At 42.5% G+C, this 20,967-nt stretch overlaps 1 protein-coding gene across 2 annotated transcripts; it reads left to right on the top strand.

Annotated features, from left to right (window-relative positions):
- The first annotated feature begins 539 nt into the window (after positions 1–539).
- Positions 540–15,023, top strand: LOC124141350 (vitelline envelope sperm lysin receptor-like). 2 transcript variants are annotated; one of them, XM_046509334.2, is made up of 10 exons: positions 540–611; positions 1,716–1,761; positions 2,611–2,653; positions 3,796–3,980; positions 4,854–5,008; positions 6,709–6,857; positions 7,567–7,648; positions 8,583–8,736; positions 13,595–13,661; positions 14,859–15,023. In XM_046509334.2, the coding sequence occupies exons 2-10, from the start codon at positions 1,723–1,725 to the stop codon at positions 14,960–14,962; spliced, it is 978 nt and encodes a 325-aa protein (XP_046365290.1). In that variant the 5' UTR covers positions 540–611; positions 1,716–1,722; the 3' UTR covers positions 14,963–15,023. The 2 variants fall into 2 exon arrangements, with proteins under 2 accessions (XP_046365290.1, XP_046365291.1); XM_046509335.2 differs by having other exon boundaries at positions 547–597.
- Positions 15,024–20,967: the final 5,944 nt, after the last annotated feature.

Below are 20,967 nucleotides of genomic sequence, written 5' to 3'. Positions count from 1 at the left end.
TGATACACACTGTCACTGACACACACTGTCACTGATACACACTGTCACTGATACACACTGTTAGGGAAAAACTGTATTTACTTCGGAGCTTGCGATTCTGAAATAGAACAGTTCCAAAGCATGTCATTGCTTAGTTAATGTCGGTTTCTGTATTTCAATATGACTATATCCCTAAGTAACCGAAAGCTAATATGTTAACGTCAGAAAACGTTAATACATAGCAAGCGGTGCTAGACATCTTTTCCAAATAACGAGTGTAACTTACCAACATGACTCGGAAATATTTATAACCGTGCATTGTTCGGGTGCTCAGGTCCACTTGCACCTCGCCCTTGACACCAGTCAGCTAAATGTCTTGACATGAATCTGCAATATATATCACAAAGTGGAGAACGTGCAACATGCTTTAATGTCGGTAAGAATATGCTTGAACTCTCCGTTCTGTGTCTCCAGAGAACCAAAACCCATGAACATTTTTATATTAATGAATCACCCAAACTCACCATGTCCGTATTTCCACGTGCTTTTCGCCAAGCTTGTGTCCTCATTTCCCCTGGATGCAGTTCCGTGGAGACGATTGACAGACAAACCGTCTTGGTGAGAGCATAACGGTGGGAAGGCCTTTTGTATTCAAGTACATTTCTCGAATAACCATTTTTTATTGGATTATATCATTGCTCCTGTATAATTACGCTTTTCTAATTCACCTATGTCTGGTAACATACAGTCGAAAGCAGGTTACAAGAACCTCTTTGTTCTGAACGTATCGTCTGCATAAATGTCGGCAACTGCAACAGCTACGAATCCCTCGCTCTTATTGCGGGTAGGGGCAACACCGACTCAATGTCTCGGACAGAGTGAGCATTGAGCAATGTCACACAAACGTGAAGCCAGAAATCATTCTACATGCATATTTCGATTTGACATGTACTCTGCCAAAGTTAAACCGGAAAACAGGTCGAATCCTCAGTCCTCAACGTGTGTTCGAGGAATCGCTGTCAATCGAAATATTTAGTATTTTAAAGATAAATAGTATGTATGAAGACGTTATCGATATTTTGTAAGGATCATATGGATCCCCATGGGAACATACCCGTGAAGATCCGGGTTAGAATAGGTCTTCAGCAACCCCGGCTTACCGTAAGAGGCGACTATGCTTGTCGTAGAAGGCGACTAACGGGATCGGGTGGTCAGGCTCGCTGACTTGGTTGATGTAATGTCATCGATCACAATTGCTTGGGCCGATGCTCATGATATTAATCACTGGATTGACTGGTCCAGACTCGATTATTTACAGTCCGCCGTCATATAGCTGGAATATTGCTGAGTGCGGCGTTAAACAACAAACCAACCAACCAACCCAATTGCGTGGATGGATGCTCACAATATCAATCACTGGATTATCTACAGACCGCCGACATTTTGCTGGATATTGCTAGATGGGAACATGACTACCGGCTGGACTTGGGCACAAGATCTGTTTTGTAAACCTGCCTCTCCACCAGTAAAACAGAGCCATGCCATGGAAAGAAAACTAGGCGACTCGCATCTCGGTTTTTATATTTTCCGTCCATGACCCATGCACCAAACTGATACATATACGTAAAGTCCATACATTCTGTATCCCTGGTTGAGTAATACAATGCATGATGGTACATACCCATCCTGGAAATATCAAACTGGTAAGTGATTATCGTCAATGTTGTTTGTTTCAGGTAAACGATGACTGCATACATTGTCTTGGCCGTTTTCAGCTTGATGGTCAGTATTTGTTTCAAGGTTATGTGATTTTATGTATATATGTATGCATGTATACAAGCATATACGTAACCCGTGAAGATCCGGGGTAGAATAGGTCTTCAGCAACCCATGCTTGCCGTAAAAGGCGACTAACGGGATCGGGTGGTAAGGCTTGCTGACTTGGTTGATGCATGTCATCGATCCCAATTGCGTGGATGCTCATGATATCGATCACTGGATTGTCTGGTCCAGACTCGATAATCTACAGACCGCCGTCATATAGCTGGAATATTGCTGAGTGCAGCATTAAACAACAAACACTGAAAAGAAGTTAAAAAACACCTTCAGCAACCCATGCTTGCAGTAAGATTTCCTTAAATACACTGGGTCTCGGAGAGTGACCGCCTCCGTGGTCTTGTGGTAGAGCGTCCGCCCGGAGAGCAGAAGGTCCGGGGTTCGATCCCCAGCCGCGCCATACCAAAAGACGCTTAAAGATGGTACTTGTTGTTACCCTGTCTGGCGCTCGGCATTAAGGGGCTAAAACAAGGACTGATCGGCTAGGAGTCAGTATACTGTGTCTGAGTGGGGTATTCATGTTCAACTGCGGCATGGTATCTCAGTGAGCTAGCACTATAAATCGGCATCAGTCCGGACTAGTACAAGCAGCCACACAAACACACACACGTACATGCACGTCGCTATATAAGTGCAATAATCTTGGACGCGACGTTAAACCCCATTTCACCTCACCTCACCTCATCACACTGAAATATCGGACATCGTTTCTCATACCACTCATGTAAAGATTACGTAGCCGCAACATGCTGGTACATTACGTTTAAGTGCAAGACAATATTACTTTTTTCACAGGTACCTGCCTGGGCTCCTGTTCCGCCTGGCTATGTGTTCGACAGTAAGAACTCTCCTTTCACAGGGTCCGGGTTAGAATACTTGCAGTGAAAGGCGACTATGCTTGTCGATAGAGGCGACTAACGGGATCGGGTGGTCAGGCTCGCTGACTTGGTTGATGCTTGTCCTCGTAGCCCAGTTGCGTAGATTGATGCTCATGTCAATCACTGGATTGTCTGGTCTAGACTCGATTTTTTAAAATAATTTACAGACCGCCGTCATGTAGCTGGAATATTGCTGAATCCAACGTTAAACAAACCCTTTCACAGAGCGGTGGGGTAGGCTAGAGGTTGATGCGTCCGAAAGCCCGGGTTCGATTCACCACATGTGTAGCCCATTTGTGGTGTCCCCGCCGTGATATTGCTTGAATATTGCTTAAAGCGGCGTAAAACCATACTTCCTATCACTCCTTTCATATATACAGTGCTTTAAAACGCCATGCCGAAGACCTGGGTTCGAATAGCAACGTGGATCGATCTGCCTGACATCAACCACTGGATTGTCTGGTCCAGACTCGATTATTCAGACCGCCGTCATATAGCTGGAATATTGCTGAGTGAGGCCTTAAACAACAAACATCTCGATTATCCATTGAACAATCGCCATTCTATTATAAGCACCTGGCGTGACGTCTGCATCTCGATCATAAACATAACAGAATATCTCTTATGTGATTTAATTGTACAGCTATTTCTAGTGTCATGCTATTCGAGTCGGGTTCAAGGGTAAGCCATGGTGTTGAAGGTTTCCATGGTCATGATTAGAAGGTGTGGTAATTATTTCTCTGGTATAGTGACGAACATTTACACCGGTAGACGGCTGCTTGTACAAGTCCGTACCGACGCCACGCGTATAGTGCTAGCCCACTGAGATACCATGCTGTAGTTTAACATGGAGCCAGTCAATCCTGGTTAGAATAGGTCTTCACCAACCCATGCTTGTCGTAAGAGCCGACTAACACGATCGGGTGGTCAGGCTCACTGACTTGGTTGATGCAAGTCATCGTATCCCAATTACGTAGATGGGTTATCATGTCAATCACTGGATTCTTTTCCAGACTCCATTATTTACAGACCGCCGTTATATAGTTGGAATATTGTGTGTGTGACGTTAGCCAACAAACAAAACAATGTTTTATGAATTCAGTTTCCCCTGAATGCGGTGTTGACGGCGTTGCCGATGGTTTCGTCACGATAATGACTGACATGGGCATGGAAGCGAAGGCCATTTGTGCGGGAGGAAAGGAAGTTCTGTTTAGCACGGAGGATTTTGTGTTCTTTGGACTCCCAATATCATACCCGGGCAAGGGATCTTCCCCTTGTGTGTTTGAGGTTTGTTTCAATATGTATAGATAGGTTAAAAGACCAGTGTCAAGCTCTGACACCCCAAGGTCACGTCAGTTGAACTGGGCGATCTGGGACCATCCCATTACATGTGTGTTCTTGAGAAAGAGAAGAAACGATTCTTAATTTTGCCAACGATTCGTTGTGGGTGCGAACTTCCGCTTGGTAATTTCTTTACCATTTGTCCCGATTCGGTAATTTCGCCCTGAACAAATTGTACAAAACAGATGTATTTTCTGTAGTCGGATATGCTTATGCGAGATAGATGTCTTGGGAAAACTAAGCTTGTAAGAGACAACTATATGGAATATTTCAACAAGACAAGTTCGTAACATGCTAATTCGCTTGCCAAGTCGCCACTACGCCAGATAAAGTTTTGCAATTTATTCAAAAATGAATTTGCCTTGTCTCTACTTTAAGGCCCTTAACATACACTAGTTTGATTGGGGTCACGGGTGGCCCAGTCGTCTAAGGCGCCGCAATTCGCTGTGCAGAGTTGCGTCCCTTGGACACGCCAGAAACCTATGATTGAGGGTTCGAATCCCGATTCGCCCCGATTATGTTTCTAGGTTTGTCAGCATACCCGTGCTCGTGGGTTTCACCGAAGTGGTAAACCTTTTAGACCTGCATCACTTCGGGCTTTCCTCCCACATTAAGCTGACACGCCGTGATATAACTGGAATACTGTTAAAAGCGGCGTTAAACACAACTCACTCACTCAATCACTAGTTTGATTCTATGTGTAACTCTAGTTCACGGGATCCGTGAAGTAATTACAACTCTTACGAATCAGTATAATCTTGAATCGCTTGGAAAATATTAAATTCATGTTAATTTATGCTTAAACGCATATTTCCCCAGAAAAAGCCAAACGCAAAAGTGTTCACGATCGAGATCCATGTTTCATTTGGGGAAGCAGGCCAGCGTCTTCACTCCCCGGAAGATGAGTTTAAGCTATCGTGCTCCTTCCAGCCAGAAGGGAAGAAAGGCAGTAAGCCTCTTAAAGTCTCCCCACCGTAAGTCTAGACGAGGCCATTTCAAGCTGTTTCTCATCTCGGGGGGTTTTACTCATATAACTCGCCTATTTTCGAGTACTGTCATTAGAAGTTTATACAAATAAATGGAAGTGACTGTAGTAGAAAGAACAAGGCACGAACATGCTTTCCTAAACCAGATATTAATTTAACCGGAAGTGATTATTTTTAATCTTAAAATAGCTAGAAGCGTGGACCCGTTTCAAATTTGTACTGCACTGGGCATGTTTTCCCAAACCGGAAGTATTGGCTTAAAAGTGTAATGCTAATAACGTTAGTGACGGGTGTTGCTAGTCTCTTAGCTCCAGAAATCAAGCTCTGCTTGGGGCTCCAGGTGGATTATATTTTTCTTTTTGTATAGAGGCGGTCGGATAGCCTAGTGGTTAAGGCGTTCGCTCATCACGCCGAAGACCCGGGTTCGATTCCCGACATGAGTACAATGTGTGAAGCCCATTTCTAGTGTACCCCGCCGTGATGTCGCTGGAATATTGCTAAAAGCGGCGTAAAACATACTCACTCACTCACTCTTTTTGTAGATTTAAAATATGATAATTTTCTTGCACTAAATGTTAGTCAAGGCCGCCGCCGGTGGGGCAGGGTACGTTCACCTTTTCGGAAACATCCGATATAACTATTTGATACCTATTCATATACATATGCTCATCGTCGGAATCGTGTAATTGATTTTGGGTCGATTTTTAAAAAGTGTAGCTGAAAGCAAAAATCTAGGTCGTATCGCATTGGACAAACTAGGGGATCAAAGTTGAATTTATCACATTGGTGACGTCAGCTTGACGTCATATGGTTCATGCAGCATGTTTCTGATGGTAAAGTGTTTGGCCCTGCAGGTAAAGTGTTTGGCCCTTCAGGTAAAGTGTTTGGTTCTGCAGGTAAAGTGTTTGGCCCTGCAGGTAAAGGTAGGGATGGCTGCTCATTGGTATGTGATGTAAACACCTTCCTCTCTGGGGTGGTTTGCTCCCAGTCGGTTCAGTGGCTGTATTTAAAGTAAAACATGCGATCTTTTCGTTGTCTAGGTTAGAATAGGTCTTTAGCAACCCATGCTTGTTGTAAAAGGCGACTGTTACTGTCGAAAGCATTCGTCACCGCTCGCCCCTTTCCGTAACCTGCTAGAAGACTCGTCCCCCTATCGATAAATGTTATGTGCGAAAATACGACAAACCAATCAGAATGAGCGTATGATTTCAAGTTCTTCGTAAAAGAATCCCTCAAAAATATGTTTTTATTTTACATACGTCTTGCATCTAAAATATATCCAAGACACAGTTAAATGTGTTCAATCATACTGTATAATTCCGTACGTCCCGATGTGCTTTAAATTGCATCTGAAATATATATAATATATGAGGAAATATCCTATTCGGCTTGTCCCGGAATAACACGAGTTGGTCCCGAATGTGTCGAAATAGGCGACAAACGGGATCGGGTGGTCAGGCTCTTTGACTTGGTTGATGCATGTCATCGTGTCTTAGTTGCGTAGATCGATGAATATGTCGGCGTGAAACAACCAAATGGGACAATAGTTGGGAAATAGATCTGGATCACGTGATTCAAAAATGTTTGTCCAGAAACGACGTGGGTTAATAAGGACTTGAGCAATAGTGCTGGGCCACTGGGATTGATGCAGCAGTAATGAAATTCATCAACTCTTGAACTCATTTCAGAGTCAGTGCTCCGCTGGTGCTTCAAGGCAATAAGCCGCCGGTGAGCAAATCGCATATCAAAGTCATGATGGTAGATGTGCTGGGCAGACCTCTCACGGGCGGGTCCATCGCAGCCGGCAAGATGGTGCGACTGAAGGCCTTCACCTTGAGTAAGTACAGCCAAGACCCGTGAAGATCCAGGGAAGAATAGGTCTTCAGCAACCCATGCTTGCCGAAGAAGGCCACTAACGGTACCGGGTGGTCAGGCTCGCTGACTTGGTTGATGAATGTCATCGATCCCAATTGCGTGGATCGATGCTCATGATAATAATCACTGTATTGTCTGGTCCAGACTCGATTATTTACAGACCGCCGTCATATAGCTGGAATATTGTTGAGTGCGGCGTAAAACAACCAACCAACCAAACTAAAGCCTAGTAATTTGTAAAGATGGTGAAGCCTCTAACTTTAATCCAACCTATCCCAGATAACACTTGCATTGATGATTGAGGGCTTCCTTTGTAGCCGAAATCAGTGGAGTGATTATAGGATATCTTCAATCCAGTTGTTATAAGAATACATTCGTGTCGAATATACACTGTCCGCGTAATTAATGCACCCACAACTGCTTGATTGATTCATAAAATGTGTTGATAAAGTCGCTTTGAATAACTTAAATCGAATTGGGGGGGCACGGGTGGCCCAGTCGTCTAAGGCGCCGCGATTCGCTGTGCAGAGTTGCACGCCAGAAACCTATGATTGTGGGTTCGAATCCCGGTTCGCCCCGATTATGTTTTTAGGTTTGTCAGCACCAGACCCGTGCTCGTGGGTTTCACCGAAGTGGTAAACGCCGATATTAAACCATACTCACTCTTTCAGCCCCCGGCGACAAGGGGATCCAGGCAGTATCTTGCAACGCCGTTGATTCCAAAGGAAACAAGTTGTCGATGCTAAGGGATGGGTAAGTCAAAGCTTTTGGGTCACCTCAAGACATAGAAAGTTTCTTTAACCTTTTCTTCAAGTGCTCTTCCTACTCATTTATTATCCTCCGCAACGCGTTTTGCGGGGGCTATTAAAATCGACACCGTCCGTCCAAGATGTCGTTTCTGGAGCAGATCTTGAAAACTGTACAGTATTTCTTCACCAAAGTTGGTACATAGATAGGTTTTGTTGTGAACTGGTGCCTTCTCATAGTTTGGGATTTTGAAACAAGTATTTGAAGTTAATATTTTTTATTCCGATATTTGTACAAGTATTTACATTGCGGGGGATACCGGTGACTTTGTCCTCTTAAAACATTATTTCAATTTCTTCAACCATATGTCAAGCTTAATTTATGAACTTCATTATAATGTCGCTTAGATGGAATATTGGTGAGTTGGACTTTGGCATGGAAAATTAAGCTAAAAACTATATCTAAAATTAAACTAAAAACTGGAGACAAAACAGAACTTAGTATAGTTTGTGTTAAAAGAACAAGACTTAATGATTCAGTGATTCTCTGAAACTTGTGTGGGGGTTGGGGTGGGGGTGTGGGTGTGGGTGTGGGTGTGGGTGTGTGGGTGTGTGGGGGGGGTTTGCCCAGTCTAAGGCGCAGCGATTCGTTGTGCAGAGTTGCGTCCTTTGGGCACGCCAGAAACCTATGATTGAGGGTTCGAATCCCGGTTCGCCCCGATTATGTTTCTAGGTTTGTCAGCACCATACCGTGCTCGTGGTAAACGTCTGAGACCTGCATCACTTCGGGATTTCCTCCCACATTAAGCTGACACGCCGTGATATACCTGGAATACCTTAAAAAGCGGCGTTAAACCTAACTTACTCACTCCTCTTTTTGTCAAATGCTAAACCCTTGCATCGCTGGCCATTCTAAAGTAATTTAAATCCTTATATTTCAGCTGCGGCGACGGTATGATCCTAGCGAAGGACAAGGGGTTCGTCACCAAGGGAACGGTGGCCCTCAGTTACTTTTTCAGAGTATTTACTATCAACGGTGACGCAGGACTTCAGTTTGAGTGCAAATTCTCAGTTTGTTCTAAAGCATGTGACGGGGTAAGTCTTTCTGGTTATCGCCTATCAGTGTGACGTACATTTACCGAGTGTACTGTATCTCATCCTATTATAAATCTCAGATCCCCAGATCTCTTCGCTACCTTGCCGATGTGTGACGTTCAATTTTAATTCGCTCACTATTCACTACCATAGCTTCGTTTGAGTCGGATTTGAATGACAAGGCGCTAAACACAACCAATCAATCCTCACCAGTGTGCGAGTTATCTTCTGTGGGAAATTACTTAAATGGAGATCGTGACGTGATTTCTGAAATGACGCTATTGGAAGGAGTGAGTCGAGAAATAATTATTCTCGTATACTACAATGACAGCCTCCGTGGTCTAGTGGTAGAGCGTCCCCGGCTGCGTCATACCAAAAGACGTTAAAAGACGTTAAAAGATGGTACTTGTTGTTACCCTCTCTGGCGCTCGGCATTAGGGGCTAAAACAAGGACTGGTCGGCTCGGAGTCAGTATATGGGATTTTCATGTTAAACTGCGGCATGGCATCTCACAGGGCTAGCACTATAAAAATCGGCATTAAATTTTAGTCCGCACTAGTACAAGCAGCCGCGCACGCACGCACGCACGTCGCTATACAAGTGCAATTATCTTGGACGCGACGTTAAACCCGATTTCACCTCACCTCGTATACTGCTCATGCAATGACAGATTAACAATGGTAATGTGAAAGAATCGGATGGTCCCCGCCTTTTCGTAATAGTATATAATGTAATTGACAAATTTAATTGAGAATCGGATGCATAGTATAATACTGATAGTTCTTCCCTTGTTTTGTAACACGAATGGGGATTTTTAAGGCTGGACAGGTACCATTTGTCCGAGCTCTCCTTCACTGGTTGTGACAAACTTAAATAAACACGTGTTCAAAGCGTTCAGGTCATTTTTTGAGTTTGAGATGAGCATGTATAGCTTTTGTTCCAACAAAAACGTTGAGTTTTTTTAAAAGAAATATTAATGGACTGTATAAGAACAGTTTGACGGCAAGAAAATGGACACTTTCACTCTTCTCCCGAAAACCAAATGATACATTGTAGCTTTCTTAATATTTTATTTGTATATATTAGATAGCTACGCGATAAATCGCAAAGAGTAATGAACAAAACGTGGTTTATTTCACGATAAAACATTGTTCTACCATGACGTCATTCATGGAGATTCGAAAAAGCGCTCGCAACTTGATGACGTCGTAAATTGGAGGTTATTAGGTGTCTAGTGGGTTGTTCCCGTAGATGTCGCTAGGCAACGTAGATATTCGCGATGGCCGAACGGTCGCATCCAAAAGAGATGACAATCGGTATTGGGAGAAAAGGTACAAGTGATTGAGGGGAAGATTGTGAGAATGTGCTCGAAATACCCACCTCTGCATAAATTGGACTTGTCCGGCGTTCCCGAGGTCGGATTCTATTGAGGGAGTTATTAAGATTTGGGTAAATATTTTTAAAGCTTGTACATTTTATCATCATCCTGAGAGGCTGTACATCATGTGTATCTTATAAGTAATAAACGACTCGTGGTCGTGTATCGTCCAATCAAACACTGCAGGGAGAATAAAACATGAGGGGCGCAGTTCCAAGTGGTTTATTCTCCCTGCAGTGTTTTACTGAGCGAAAAACAACTCCCACTCGTTTATTTCTTAAGTACAAAATGCCGAAGTGACCGTTCTTTCATCATACTGAACTGTCATGGTAACTAAAAGTGGTAATGATGGCCTCGCGTTAGTACGTGATATTTAGCCCGCCATGCCCACAAGCTACACCAGCTACAGGGAGTTTGAACAGGACTGACCGGACAAACTGTTCGGCTGTTCCAAGATCGAACCACCCAAAACTCCAGTGTGTAATATCTATTAAACGTATCGTTACGTATATTTTCAGAACCATAAATACCTAACTCCACCAAATAAATCTAGCACATTTAGTAAACATACATGGATGGGCCACTAAAACAACGTGTTTACGTCCACAACAATATTTACAGTTCACTGTACCATGGATTTTTGGCTTGACTTTCTATTAAAACAAAATATGATTTCGAAAAGGTATGGCAATATTACATCAACCGGCTTTCAATCTCATTAAAATCGGATCCTAGTTCTCGCTATCGCTACACAAAGATGAGGACATCCCATCACGGGTCACGTCAGAACGACCTTTCATCCGACCAATCAAAGCGTCGCTTACCAGATCATGAAAGCGACAGTCCAGTTTGAATGTGTTTTTTCTAATCATGCAACCTCGAAAACGTAAACACGGGGTATTCCTAACAACAGCTACGGCCCGTACGACTGATTCCGTCAAAATTATCGTCTATCTCTCGCTTCCGTGGTATACACATTTGAACACGGAGGCGTTGCACAGCACGTGGGAAGCACTGCCATACAATCTCAACCAAATGTTAGACATTCCGGAATGTTCGTTTGTTCAGGGTTCAAAATTTTGATCGAGAACTGTCAACATAATTTTCAAGCGTAGTCTGAAATGGAAGTCGCCGGGTTGAAACGAGTGCTGTAAAGCTCGAGAAAGCTTTCTAATTGGCTGATGTCGACTTCTTGTAAGTCATTTCAGTGGTCGGTCAAAGTCCCTTAATGGGACGTCCTCAGATCTTTGTTTAGCGGCAGCGAGAACTTAGATCTCATTTTAATGAGACTGACCTGGTTTTCGTTCACCAAAATATTTGTTATTCAGTTAAGTTACCTGTAGCTCCAAGACGGCAGGCAGGGAGATAGGATTCTGTAGACATTACATAACCATCTTGGTCAAATTATTTTACGTATGTTATTCACATTTACCTATGCAAAGTTGTTTTTAAATTCGGATATTGATGTTGTATTTTTCAAGTATTAAAACTAAACTATATTTACATTTTGTATACAGTTAGCTTCACCTCGTATGTCGCTCGTGAAGATCCGGGTTAGAATTGGTCTTCAACCCATGCTTGTCGTAAGAGGCGACTAACGAGAGGCTTGCTAACTTAGTTTCAACCCTTGCCGAACTTGGCTGGTATTATGGAGTTACATTTTGGCTGGACTAACGAATCTATGCTTAGTCCAATCAAAATCGCGCACCGAAATCGAAAACCGGTTCGTAAACTGTCATGCAGATTTCGGTCGATTGCAGGATTTGCAAAACATGGGCACCGCCAACTCGTTGTCAGCAGATATTTTTAAGGTGCTCACGTGATTCGATGCATTTCGCGATGTAAGACCCGTTTTATCACAATATAGATCTTGATTATCGATCACATCGTCCTGACCGGGCGACACCATTTTGTGTGAAGCAAACCCAAGTGATACGAGAGGTGGATTTTGATTGGTTCATAGGCGAGGCTTAGAAGGGGTCCTAACTGGTAATAGCCACTGGTGGCGCTACGATCGAGCCCAGTAAATCCAGCCTAGTTCGGCAAGGGTGGAAACTGGACTTTTATAGTCAGTTAACTCCCTTGCCTCGGGAAGATGGTCTGTGGCTGGAAGTTTGCAGATTGCGACAAAACAAACCTTCCTATCTGTCATCCTAATGGTTGATTATACAGAACAAAAAACCCAGGGATGATGCATATTGTTTATGGTGAAGACTGAGCACACGATTTCATAAAAATATCCACAAAATGGCCATTCCTAAATTGTTTTGGTCAGAATAAATCCGAAAAAGTATGTGATTGTAACCTTTTCTCAGAACATACCTGGCCATTACAAATTTGTTTCATGTTTTCAAGACGATGAATTAAAGCCACATTTTACAGGTCCAATTTGTTTTTTGCATGAAATATTAATCTTTCCGACTTAGTAATTTCAAAGTACGCGTTATTTTGTGCTGGTAAATGTAGTGTCATAACTTGTGGACGTATTTCATGGTTTACTACTCTACCATACGGTTTACACTGCCAACGCGCACCCGACATAAGCTGAAGTTCAAATTCCATACGACCCGTGAAGATCCGGGGTAGAATAGGTCTTCAGCAACTCCATGCTTGCCGTAAAAGGCGACTTTGATTGTCGTAAGAGGCGACTAATGGGATCGGGTGTCAAGCTCGCTGTCTTGGTTGATGCATGTTATCGTATCCAAATTTCGTGGATCGATGCTCATAATGTCAATCACTGGATTGTCTGGTCTCGATCATTTACAGACCGCCTTCATATAGCTGCAATATTGCTGAGTGCGGCTAACCAATCAACCAGCCCCGGAATGACACGAGTGGCCACGAATGATGCATGCATTTTCCATTCACTTATCACAAGCCCGAATCGCGTATCACAGGTTTCTCACAAAACCACGATAGGACTGCTTTGGGAAACATGATTTGTCTTATGGCAAGTCGTGACTAAAGTACTCACGGAAATGAAAAAAAAACTGATTTTTCGACCTCAGATCTTAAATAAATGCAGTTAATATACAAAATATTCAAACAACTAAATTAGTACTAATTGGGCCGTGGCACAAATACAGCGTATCAAAGGTTTTTATGCCATTTTACACGTAAAAGTGTGTAAAAATGTGAATAAAACAGACTATTTTGAAACAGGGCATAACCAGGTGTAAGTAGATCAAGGTGACCTATGACACCTTGATGACAGGTGAGAACAGGTGCATAATGCCTATAGTCTGTTTCTGCTATGTCAATTTGTTATTTTTGAATGTTGAAAGTGCCGACAAATTACCTCCGGTAAAGTACATTTTGTATTGTTCACTGAGATCAAACTAGCAAATCTAGACTAGTACTACTCGAGTTGTTTTGTTATTTCGTATTTACAGCTACGTAACACTTTGTGTCGATTTTTAAATTGAGAAAAACAGGGGTTTTTTTCATTTCCGTGAGTACTTTAATATGTTCAATTTCCAGGCGTCGTGTGTCAAGTCAGGTGCAGGTCGTAGACGAAGAGCAGTTGCAGTCTTGACAGGACCGAAAGGTAATATGCTGGAATAGATATGTCGGTCAACACTCTCACTTTACGGCAAGCTTCAAAGGCTGACCAAGTCGTCTGAAGCGACGCTATTTGCTGTGCGGAATAGTCACAGAAACCTATGATCGTCGGTTCGAAACAGGGTTCGCCCTAGTTGTTTCTGGGTTTTGTCTGCATTCTCGTCGGTTTCAACAATTCGGAAGTCTAGGACCTACAGGTGCCTACGTGGTCTTGTGGATAGATCTACCCCTGAGCGGAAGTTTGGGGGTTCGATCCCCGGCTGCGATCCCTCAGCATTAAGGGAATAAAACAAGGACTGGTCGGCACAGTCGGTAAACCCTAAACCGTAGACCCGTGAAGATCCGGGGTAGAAAAGGTCTTCAGCAACCCATGCTTGTCGTAAAAGGCGACTAACGGGATCGGGTGGTCAGGCTCCCTTACGTGGTTGATGCATGTCGTCGATCCCAATTGCGTGGATCGATCCTCATGATATCAATCACTGGATTGTCTGGTTGACATATACAGCTGGAATATTGCTGAGTGCGACGTTAAACAACAAACCAACCAACGGTAAACTCTGAACAGGGGATAAACACGCACGCACGCACGCACGCACGCACGCACGCACGCACGCACGCACGCCACTATACAAGTGCACGAATCTTGCACTCCATTTCATCTAACCTTAGGGCGGTCAGGTAGCCTAGTGGTTAAAGCGTTCGCTCGTCACGCCGAAGACCCGGGCTCGATTCCCGACATGGGTACAATGTGTGAAGCCCATTTCTGGTGTCCCCGGCCGTAATGTTGCTGGAATATTGCTGAAAGCGGCGTAAAACCATACTCACTCATCTAACCTTAGACCTGCATCACTCGCTTTTCTCACGCCAAAATTAGACGCTATGCTATGATTAAAATTTTGTTCAAAGCGGCATTTAACCAAACTCACTCGCACCGTAAACGGCTAAAAACACTACGTCTGAAATATATTAGCTTTATCATTTAACCAAGTACTTAGATGAAAGAATCAATGGATCGAATCCCAGATCATTGGTTTGGCGACACTATACCAGAGCTGTGAACGTCTACGTGTCACTTGGACTTTCTTATCACATCAAGCTGACGCCCAAAGACTGTAATTGAAATATATACATGTGTTTTATTCCCTTAAAATGTCTCGCTGTTGACAAGAACCATATTTTTCAGAGTCGCCTCTGAAGAACATGCTGTGGACGTGGAGGACCCAAGCAACGTCGGCGGCCTACACGCTGACTGGCAGCAGCTTCGGGGAGTCCCAGAACAGGCGATGATCGACGCCACCCGTTTTTATGCTTTTATTTGGTGGCTGTCTTAATAAACAAAACAAACAAATCGTTGTTTGGTTTCTAATTTTCAAATTTTTTTAATTTAAAATTAATTTTTTTTTTTTTTTAAGGACCATCCATTGTAAACCTTGCAGAATATATATTTTCGGTAGCGGCTTGAAGACAGCATTTCCATGGAACAATTCCAGTATCTCCTCTCATCCCCTGAATTTCAAATGGTCCTTCCATCAAATAGTTGGTCATAATATAAGAATGGCATCTTTTATTCCGATACTCCTGCGTTAATAACTGAGTAAATGAGTTAGTGAATGAAGTTATAGCAAGGGGTTTTGTATTTCGCTTTGTACAAATGTGGTGTCTGGTAATAGTGGAGCCGACTCCAAGTACAATCGGGTTGCCATCGTGGTTCTGCGGTGTGGGTCGTTGGTGTTCACGTCTGGTTTGCCTCAGAATTGGGTAGCCCTAGTGGTTAAAGAGATTGGGGGTAAGGCGTTTACTATGCGGTCACCATGATGGCAGCTGACATAGCCTTTCAGAGGGCACTACTAGTCGACTTAAATGTTTAAGCATAGTCTTGATATTTGCAGTTGCGGTAAACTGAATTGTATCCTCCCACCCTCCCAATATTCGTGATTATTTGGGGGGGTGTTGTGGAATGAATTCCCCGGGTTAGTATATTATTCTTCCAGGACCAGGATCGCCATATTTCTACCATGTTGAAGGACTTATGGACCAACGTTGGTTTCTATTAAATGGCTATCAAGATTGATTTTATATATAGTCAATCAATATATATACTACTCAAAAGAAGTTAAGGATCACCCGATTCTTTCATATTGGTAATGTTAATCGGCCATGGCATGAGATATTAACTTTTGTAATATGAAAGAATCAGGTGATCCTTAACTTCTATATATTATCAGATTGAGATTCATGTCATGACAGATTAACTATAGTAACAATGAAAGAATTGGGTGTTTAACTATTTTGTGAGTTATTACTCAACTAAAGGGTCAGCCATATAGTTATGGACGATACAGTTGAAGGTCTATTCAAATCTAGAACTTGTATGCAAAGCCCCATTTGTTAAACACATCATTAACGGAATGTTTGTTGCTTTTTTAATTAAACAATTTTTGAGAAGTTTGACAAGTTTCATAAATGTCATCATTGTAAACTGTTATTGTACGGCACTCGGTGTGATTGGATATGGTTGGGCTACTGGAACGGTGGCCTATGCACGAATACCAGGTCGTCCTATGCTCAATACAGGCAGGATAGGAACCGAGTGAACCTTCTCGAACTTGACCGATTTCTGACGTCACGTCAGATAAGTAATGGATACTTTAACGCCAATGTCCGCATTAGCCAGACCAGCATAAAGAAGCAGATTGCGTTCAGCAGGTCCTCCGTCAAAGAAGTCGCAATGGTGCTGACGTCAGCGTTGGAATCAACGTCATTGCTGTTTACTGATCAAACAGATTTAATCTGACCTTTCGTGATGAGTCAGCGAGTATGCAGACAGCAACATGAACGTTTTCATGATGCAACTGTGGTGGCGCATAAATTCATTTGCAAGGACATGATTACATTTTATCGATGGAAATCTCACTTCACAACGCTAGAGACGAGATGCTGGCCCCATTTGCGGTACCATGCGTCACTAATTTCTCAGTTAAATGGAACAATTAGCTGAGCAAAGTATAGGAAAAATAAGTAGTGATTTTTTTACATGAAAACTTTTTATTTTCATAAATTAGAAACTTCAACGATACTATAACCATAAATTCAACACTGAGGGACAAATAGTGTCGTGACCCAAATAATTCAAAGTGACCTACCCTGATATTACAGACTGAGTTTAATTTACATAACAAAACCTGGTTAAACATTAGATTCTACCGCGATTCCTAAAGATCCTTTGATGGACAATGCAGCATATTTTAAATACTAAAAGGAAACTAGATACTTTTACGCACAATACCTTTTAAAGATGTCTACCTTATACTTATAGTTTTTCTCCTTTATTTGTATATGCAAGAAATTAACCCGAGGACAACATATACGCCTCATTACGGATCCCGTGACGGCAAGTCTTCATACACCAAAATATTTTGATAAATGTCACTGGGAAGTCATATAACGTAGCAATATGAAAATATACCTGGTTCTCACATTTAGACAGTCGTTCAAACAGTAGCACAGTACATGACCGCGACGTTAATTTCAAATCTTAACAATTTTGCCATATTGTCTGCAATAAACAGTCTAATTTAAAGTAGCAGCATATTTAAAACACCTTCAACCGATTACTGTTGCATTGGTTCAGTTTAACTTATTGACACTAATCTATTCCATACTGAATGTGTAATTTACGTCACTCTGAAAACTTAGTTTGCATTTGAAATTACTTCCTAAACAATTGTATTTGAGTGTATTCTGACCCAGTGATTAATTTTACAAATACAATTTATCTCGAATATATTTTAAAATACGGCTCCTGGCGGTGGGTTCTTTGAAGAATTCCCAACAATAATTGATCTGTCATTGAATTTGACTAAAAATGATAAAAACTCGATATTTTAATTTAACCTGGTGGGTTATTTAGATTGATGACACTTCTAAGCACAAAATAAAAGAAAGATTTGTCAGATTTTATAAAGTTAAATAGCAGTAAATGAAGATCCCATCACGAGAAATTAACGTTATACTGAACAACATGGACAAGCCAAACCTGATGACGTCAGAAGGCGTGACGCAATGGCCAGTGGTACAAACACGTGTTTAAATAGTCTTTGGGGTTTACATTTACTACTAAACGGGTTTTTTTTCAAATGCCTCTCAAACGTAAATTACATCTGAACTCCAATGGTTCATATTCAGATAGAAAAAGCTGCGTTTTGGCGCTGTTCTGTGACGAAACAATTGTGGATATAGAAGTCCTGACAATATTAGGCTGAAACTAATCCAAATTCACATTACCTTTAACTAGCTGTCACGTATAATTACATCCTTAAACAAATTGAAAATGCCTCATCAACGAACAAGTTCTTACTAACTATAGCGTTTGTTGTATTTTACAAGGTATATACTTTTTGTATCTTCTTTCCAGCTTTGAATAAACCTGTTTGGTTATATAATTACAAAATATGCTACAAACAAATGAGCTAAGCGTAATGAACGTTAGCATAAGGTAAATTTCGCAACATCTGCCGACAACATATTTAAGTATATTTGACAATTCAATTCTGGCTCACATGCAGGATTTTTGGTATTGAAATAAGAGGACTATACTGAAGTATCTATCAGAATGATAGCATTTCTGACATCTTCACACATATCTTAGTTTAACATTTTCATGATTGAAATGTTATTCACCGACAATTGAAAAATGGCACCCTTAAGCTAGGAAATTACATCTGAATTATTTGCACATGTATTATTTGTTTAAATGTATTTTCAAATACACTACAATTTAGGAATAAATCGGCGTCATATCTGAGCGACTGTATTTGTACCATTTAACCGAGAATGACTGCACTACAGATGTGCCCGATTCTACACGTCCTCTCCATGGTGTCCAAGAGCGTACATTTTCCTCTCGGAAGGTAGCTCAGGGTTGAAGATAGATATGTTTTTTGTTGCAGGTTGAAATACTTACAGGTCGAAATGGCAATCACGTGACAGAACGCACATCAGGGACCTGCTGTGTCACATAGGAAGTCTGAGAGACGGCGGCCGCAGCGAACGCTTCTGTCGATCTAAGCACGTCAGATTGACCATGTCAGTCAGGTTTTGTACATGGAGGAATCACGTGACGTGGTGTTAGGTCAGTGACCCACGTACGTAACATCCGGTGATTTTGGTTGGTTGTTTAACGCTATTCCAGCTATATGACGGCGGTCTGTAAATAATCGAGTCTGGACCAGACAATCCAGTGATTGAATCATGAGCATCAGTCCACGCAATTGGGATTGATGATATGCATCAACCAAGTCAGCGAGCCTGACCACCCGATCCCGTTAGTCGCCTTTTACGACAAGCATGGGTTGCTGAAGACCTATTCTAACCCGGAATCTTAACGTGTCTCCGGTGATTTAAGGTGTTAATTGACATTTACATTAAGGGTCCTGCCTTGAGGGGGCTTGTGGTTAGAGGGGAATACACCAAATGTTTGCTGTATACAAAGGATATAATTTTGGTGCAATTTTGATGGTTATTTTGTATAAATGAAGTTTTTAAGAGAAGTATAGAATGGTTTGCACTTTAACAGTGCTAATGAATTTATCAACAAGAATACGCAGGGCGGAGTGGCCGTCTTGATTATCTGGCTTTAGGCTCACTCGAACGTGTTTAGGATTACCTATGCCGCCAGGAGTTGCCTTGTTCCGCATGATGTTGGGAATGGAACGCCATACCCCAGGCTGTTTTCAATTAACCTGGCAAGGTGCACAGTATCGGGAGGTTACACACGATACTGACTTCGCAAACGTCTAGTGTCACAGTAGTTTTATGAACATGCTGTAGGGTACCCAATCACCGGTGACCTTCTGCCTGTATAGTTTCTTTTGAAATAAATGTCAATAGTTATATATACTTTTCAGTCTCGTATTATGTACGTGACCCTTCAATAGTTGCGTATATACACAACTTGTGCTCCGGACTCCATGGGGGGCACGGCTGGCCCTGTCGTCTAAGGCGCCGCGATTAGCTGTGCAGAGTTGCGTCCCTTGGGCACGCCAGAAACCTATAGACCGGCAGCCCAGAGCACTTTGGTCAAACGAACAAGGTACCAATATCCGAACACAGGAACATTTACTGTGTAACCCAACATATTCATATATGGATGTCTGCCGGGGACCCCCTGCTGCGTGTGGCCCCCGGAACATTTACTGTGTAACCCAACATATTCATATATGCCGGGGGAACCGGGGAGCCCCTGCTGCGTGTGGCCCCCGGAACATTTACTGTGTAACCCAACATATTCATATATGCCGGGGGAACCGGGGACCCCCTGCTGCGTGTGGCCCCCGGAACATTTACTGTGTAACCCAACATATTCATATATGCCGGGGGAACCGGGGAGCCCCTGCTGCGTGTGGCCCCTGGCCCCCCAAAAGAAGGGACCATTCAAGGACTAGATCAAACATTGGAAATACCACATGAAAGTAAGTGTAAATGAACTGATTCATCTCACAAAGTACAGAATGGGCCACGCCAGACAAATCTTCCTCTGCATAAGGCCTGCCAGACACCCCCAGAGAGGGTCCCAAAATTTTGGCTGGGTTAAACAATGGAGGTACCACATGAAATCAACATAAAATGAACTATTACACTCTACTAAGTATAAAATACCCATTGCCAGACAAATCGTCTGCTGCATAAGGCCCGCAAGACACCCCCAAATGTTGACCCTTAATGCACTCAGTGGACACTGAATGTATACTCTAGTCAAATTTTACCAAAGTACCAGATGAAAGTAAGTTTAGATGAACAAGTTTCATGTTACTGAGTACAACTCGGCCCATACCTGACAAATTTTCCTCTGCATAAGGTCCGCCAGACCCCCCAGGGAGGGTCCCAAAATTTGGGCTGGGTTAAACACTTACAGGAGACGTTAACACGATAAAGAAATGACTTAAAGTTGATGCTAAATATCGCCCATTTGTCTTCCATAATCCTCTTGTGCGAGGTCTGGTTTACCGATTGCTTTGTTGTTTAACGCCGCATCCAAACATGTTCCAGCTATATGACGGAGGTCTGAAAGTAATCGAGTCTGAACCAAACAATCCAATGATTAACATGAGCATCGATCCACGCAAATGGGATCAATGACATGCATCAACCAAGTCAGCGAGCCTGACCACCCGATCCCGTCGCTGACTGCGACAAACTTGATTAAGTACACGTGTACTCGGCGAGACTGAGTACACTAATGTTTACCTTTTATTTCCAACCAAAACGGGTGCTCAATTTTTGAAGAAATATCA

The sequence above is a fragment of the Haliotis rufescens genome, unplaced genomic scaffold, assembly GCF_023055435.1.
Source record: "Haliotis rufescens isolate VD_foot unplaced genomic scaffold, xgHalRufe1.0.p SCAF_25, whole genome shotgun sequence".
In the NCBI taxonomy this organism is placed as follows: domain Eukaryota; kingdom Metazoa; phylum Mollusca; class Gastropoda; order Lepetellida; family Haliotidae; genus Haliotis; species Haliotis rufescens.
This window is presented reverse-complemented; position numbering and strand designations above follow the sequence as displayed.

Bases quoted from the DNA above. Each gene is read 5' to 3' on its own strand.
- LOC124141350 (XM_046509334.2), top strand. From the start codon at position 1,723: ATGACTGCATACATTGTCTTGGCCGTTTTCAGCTTGATG. The intron at 2,654-3,795 runs GTAAGAACTCTC...TTATGAATTCAG, and splicing joins GCCTGGCTATGTGTTCGACA to TTTCCCCTGAATGCGGTGTT. The intron at 13,662-14,858 runs GTAATATGCTGG...CATATTTTTCAG, and splicing joins AGTCTTGACAGGACCGAAAG to AGTCGCCTCTGAAGAACATG.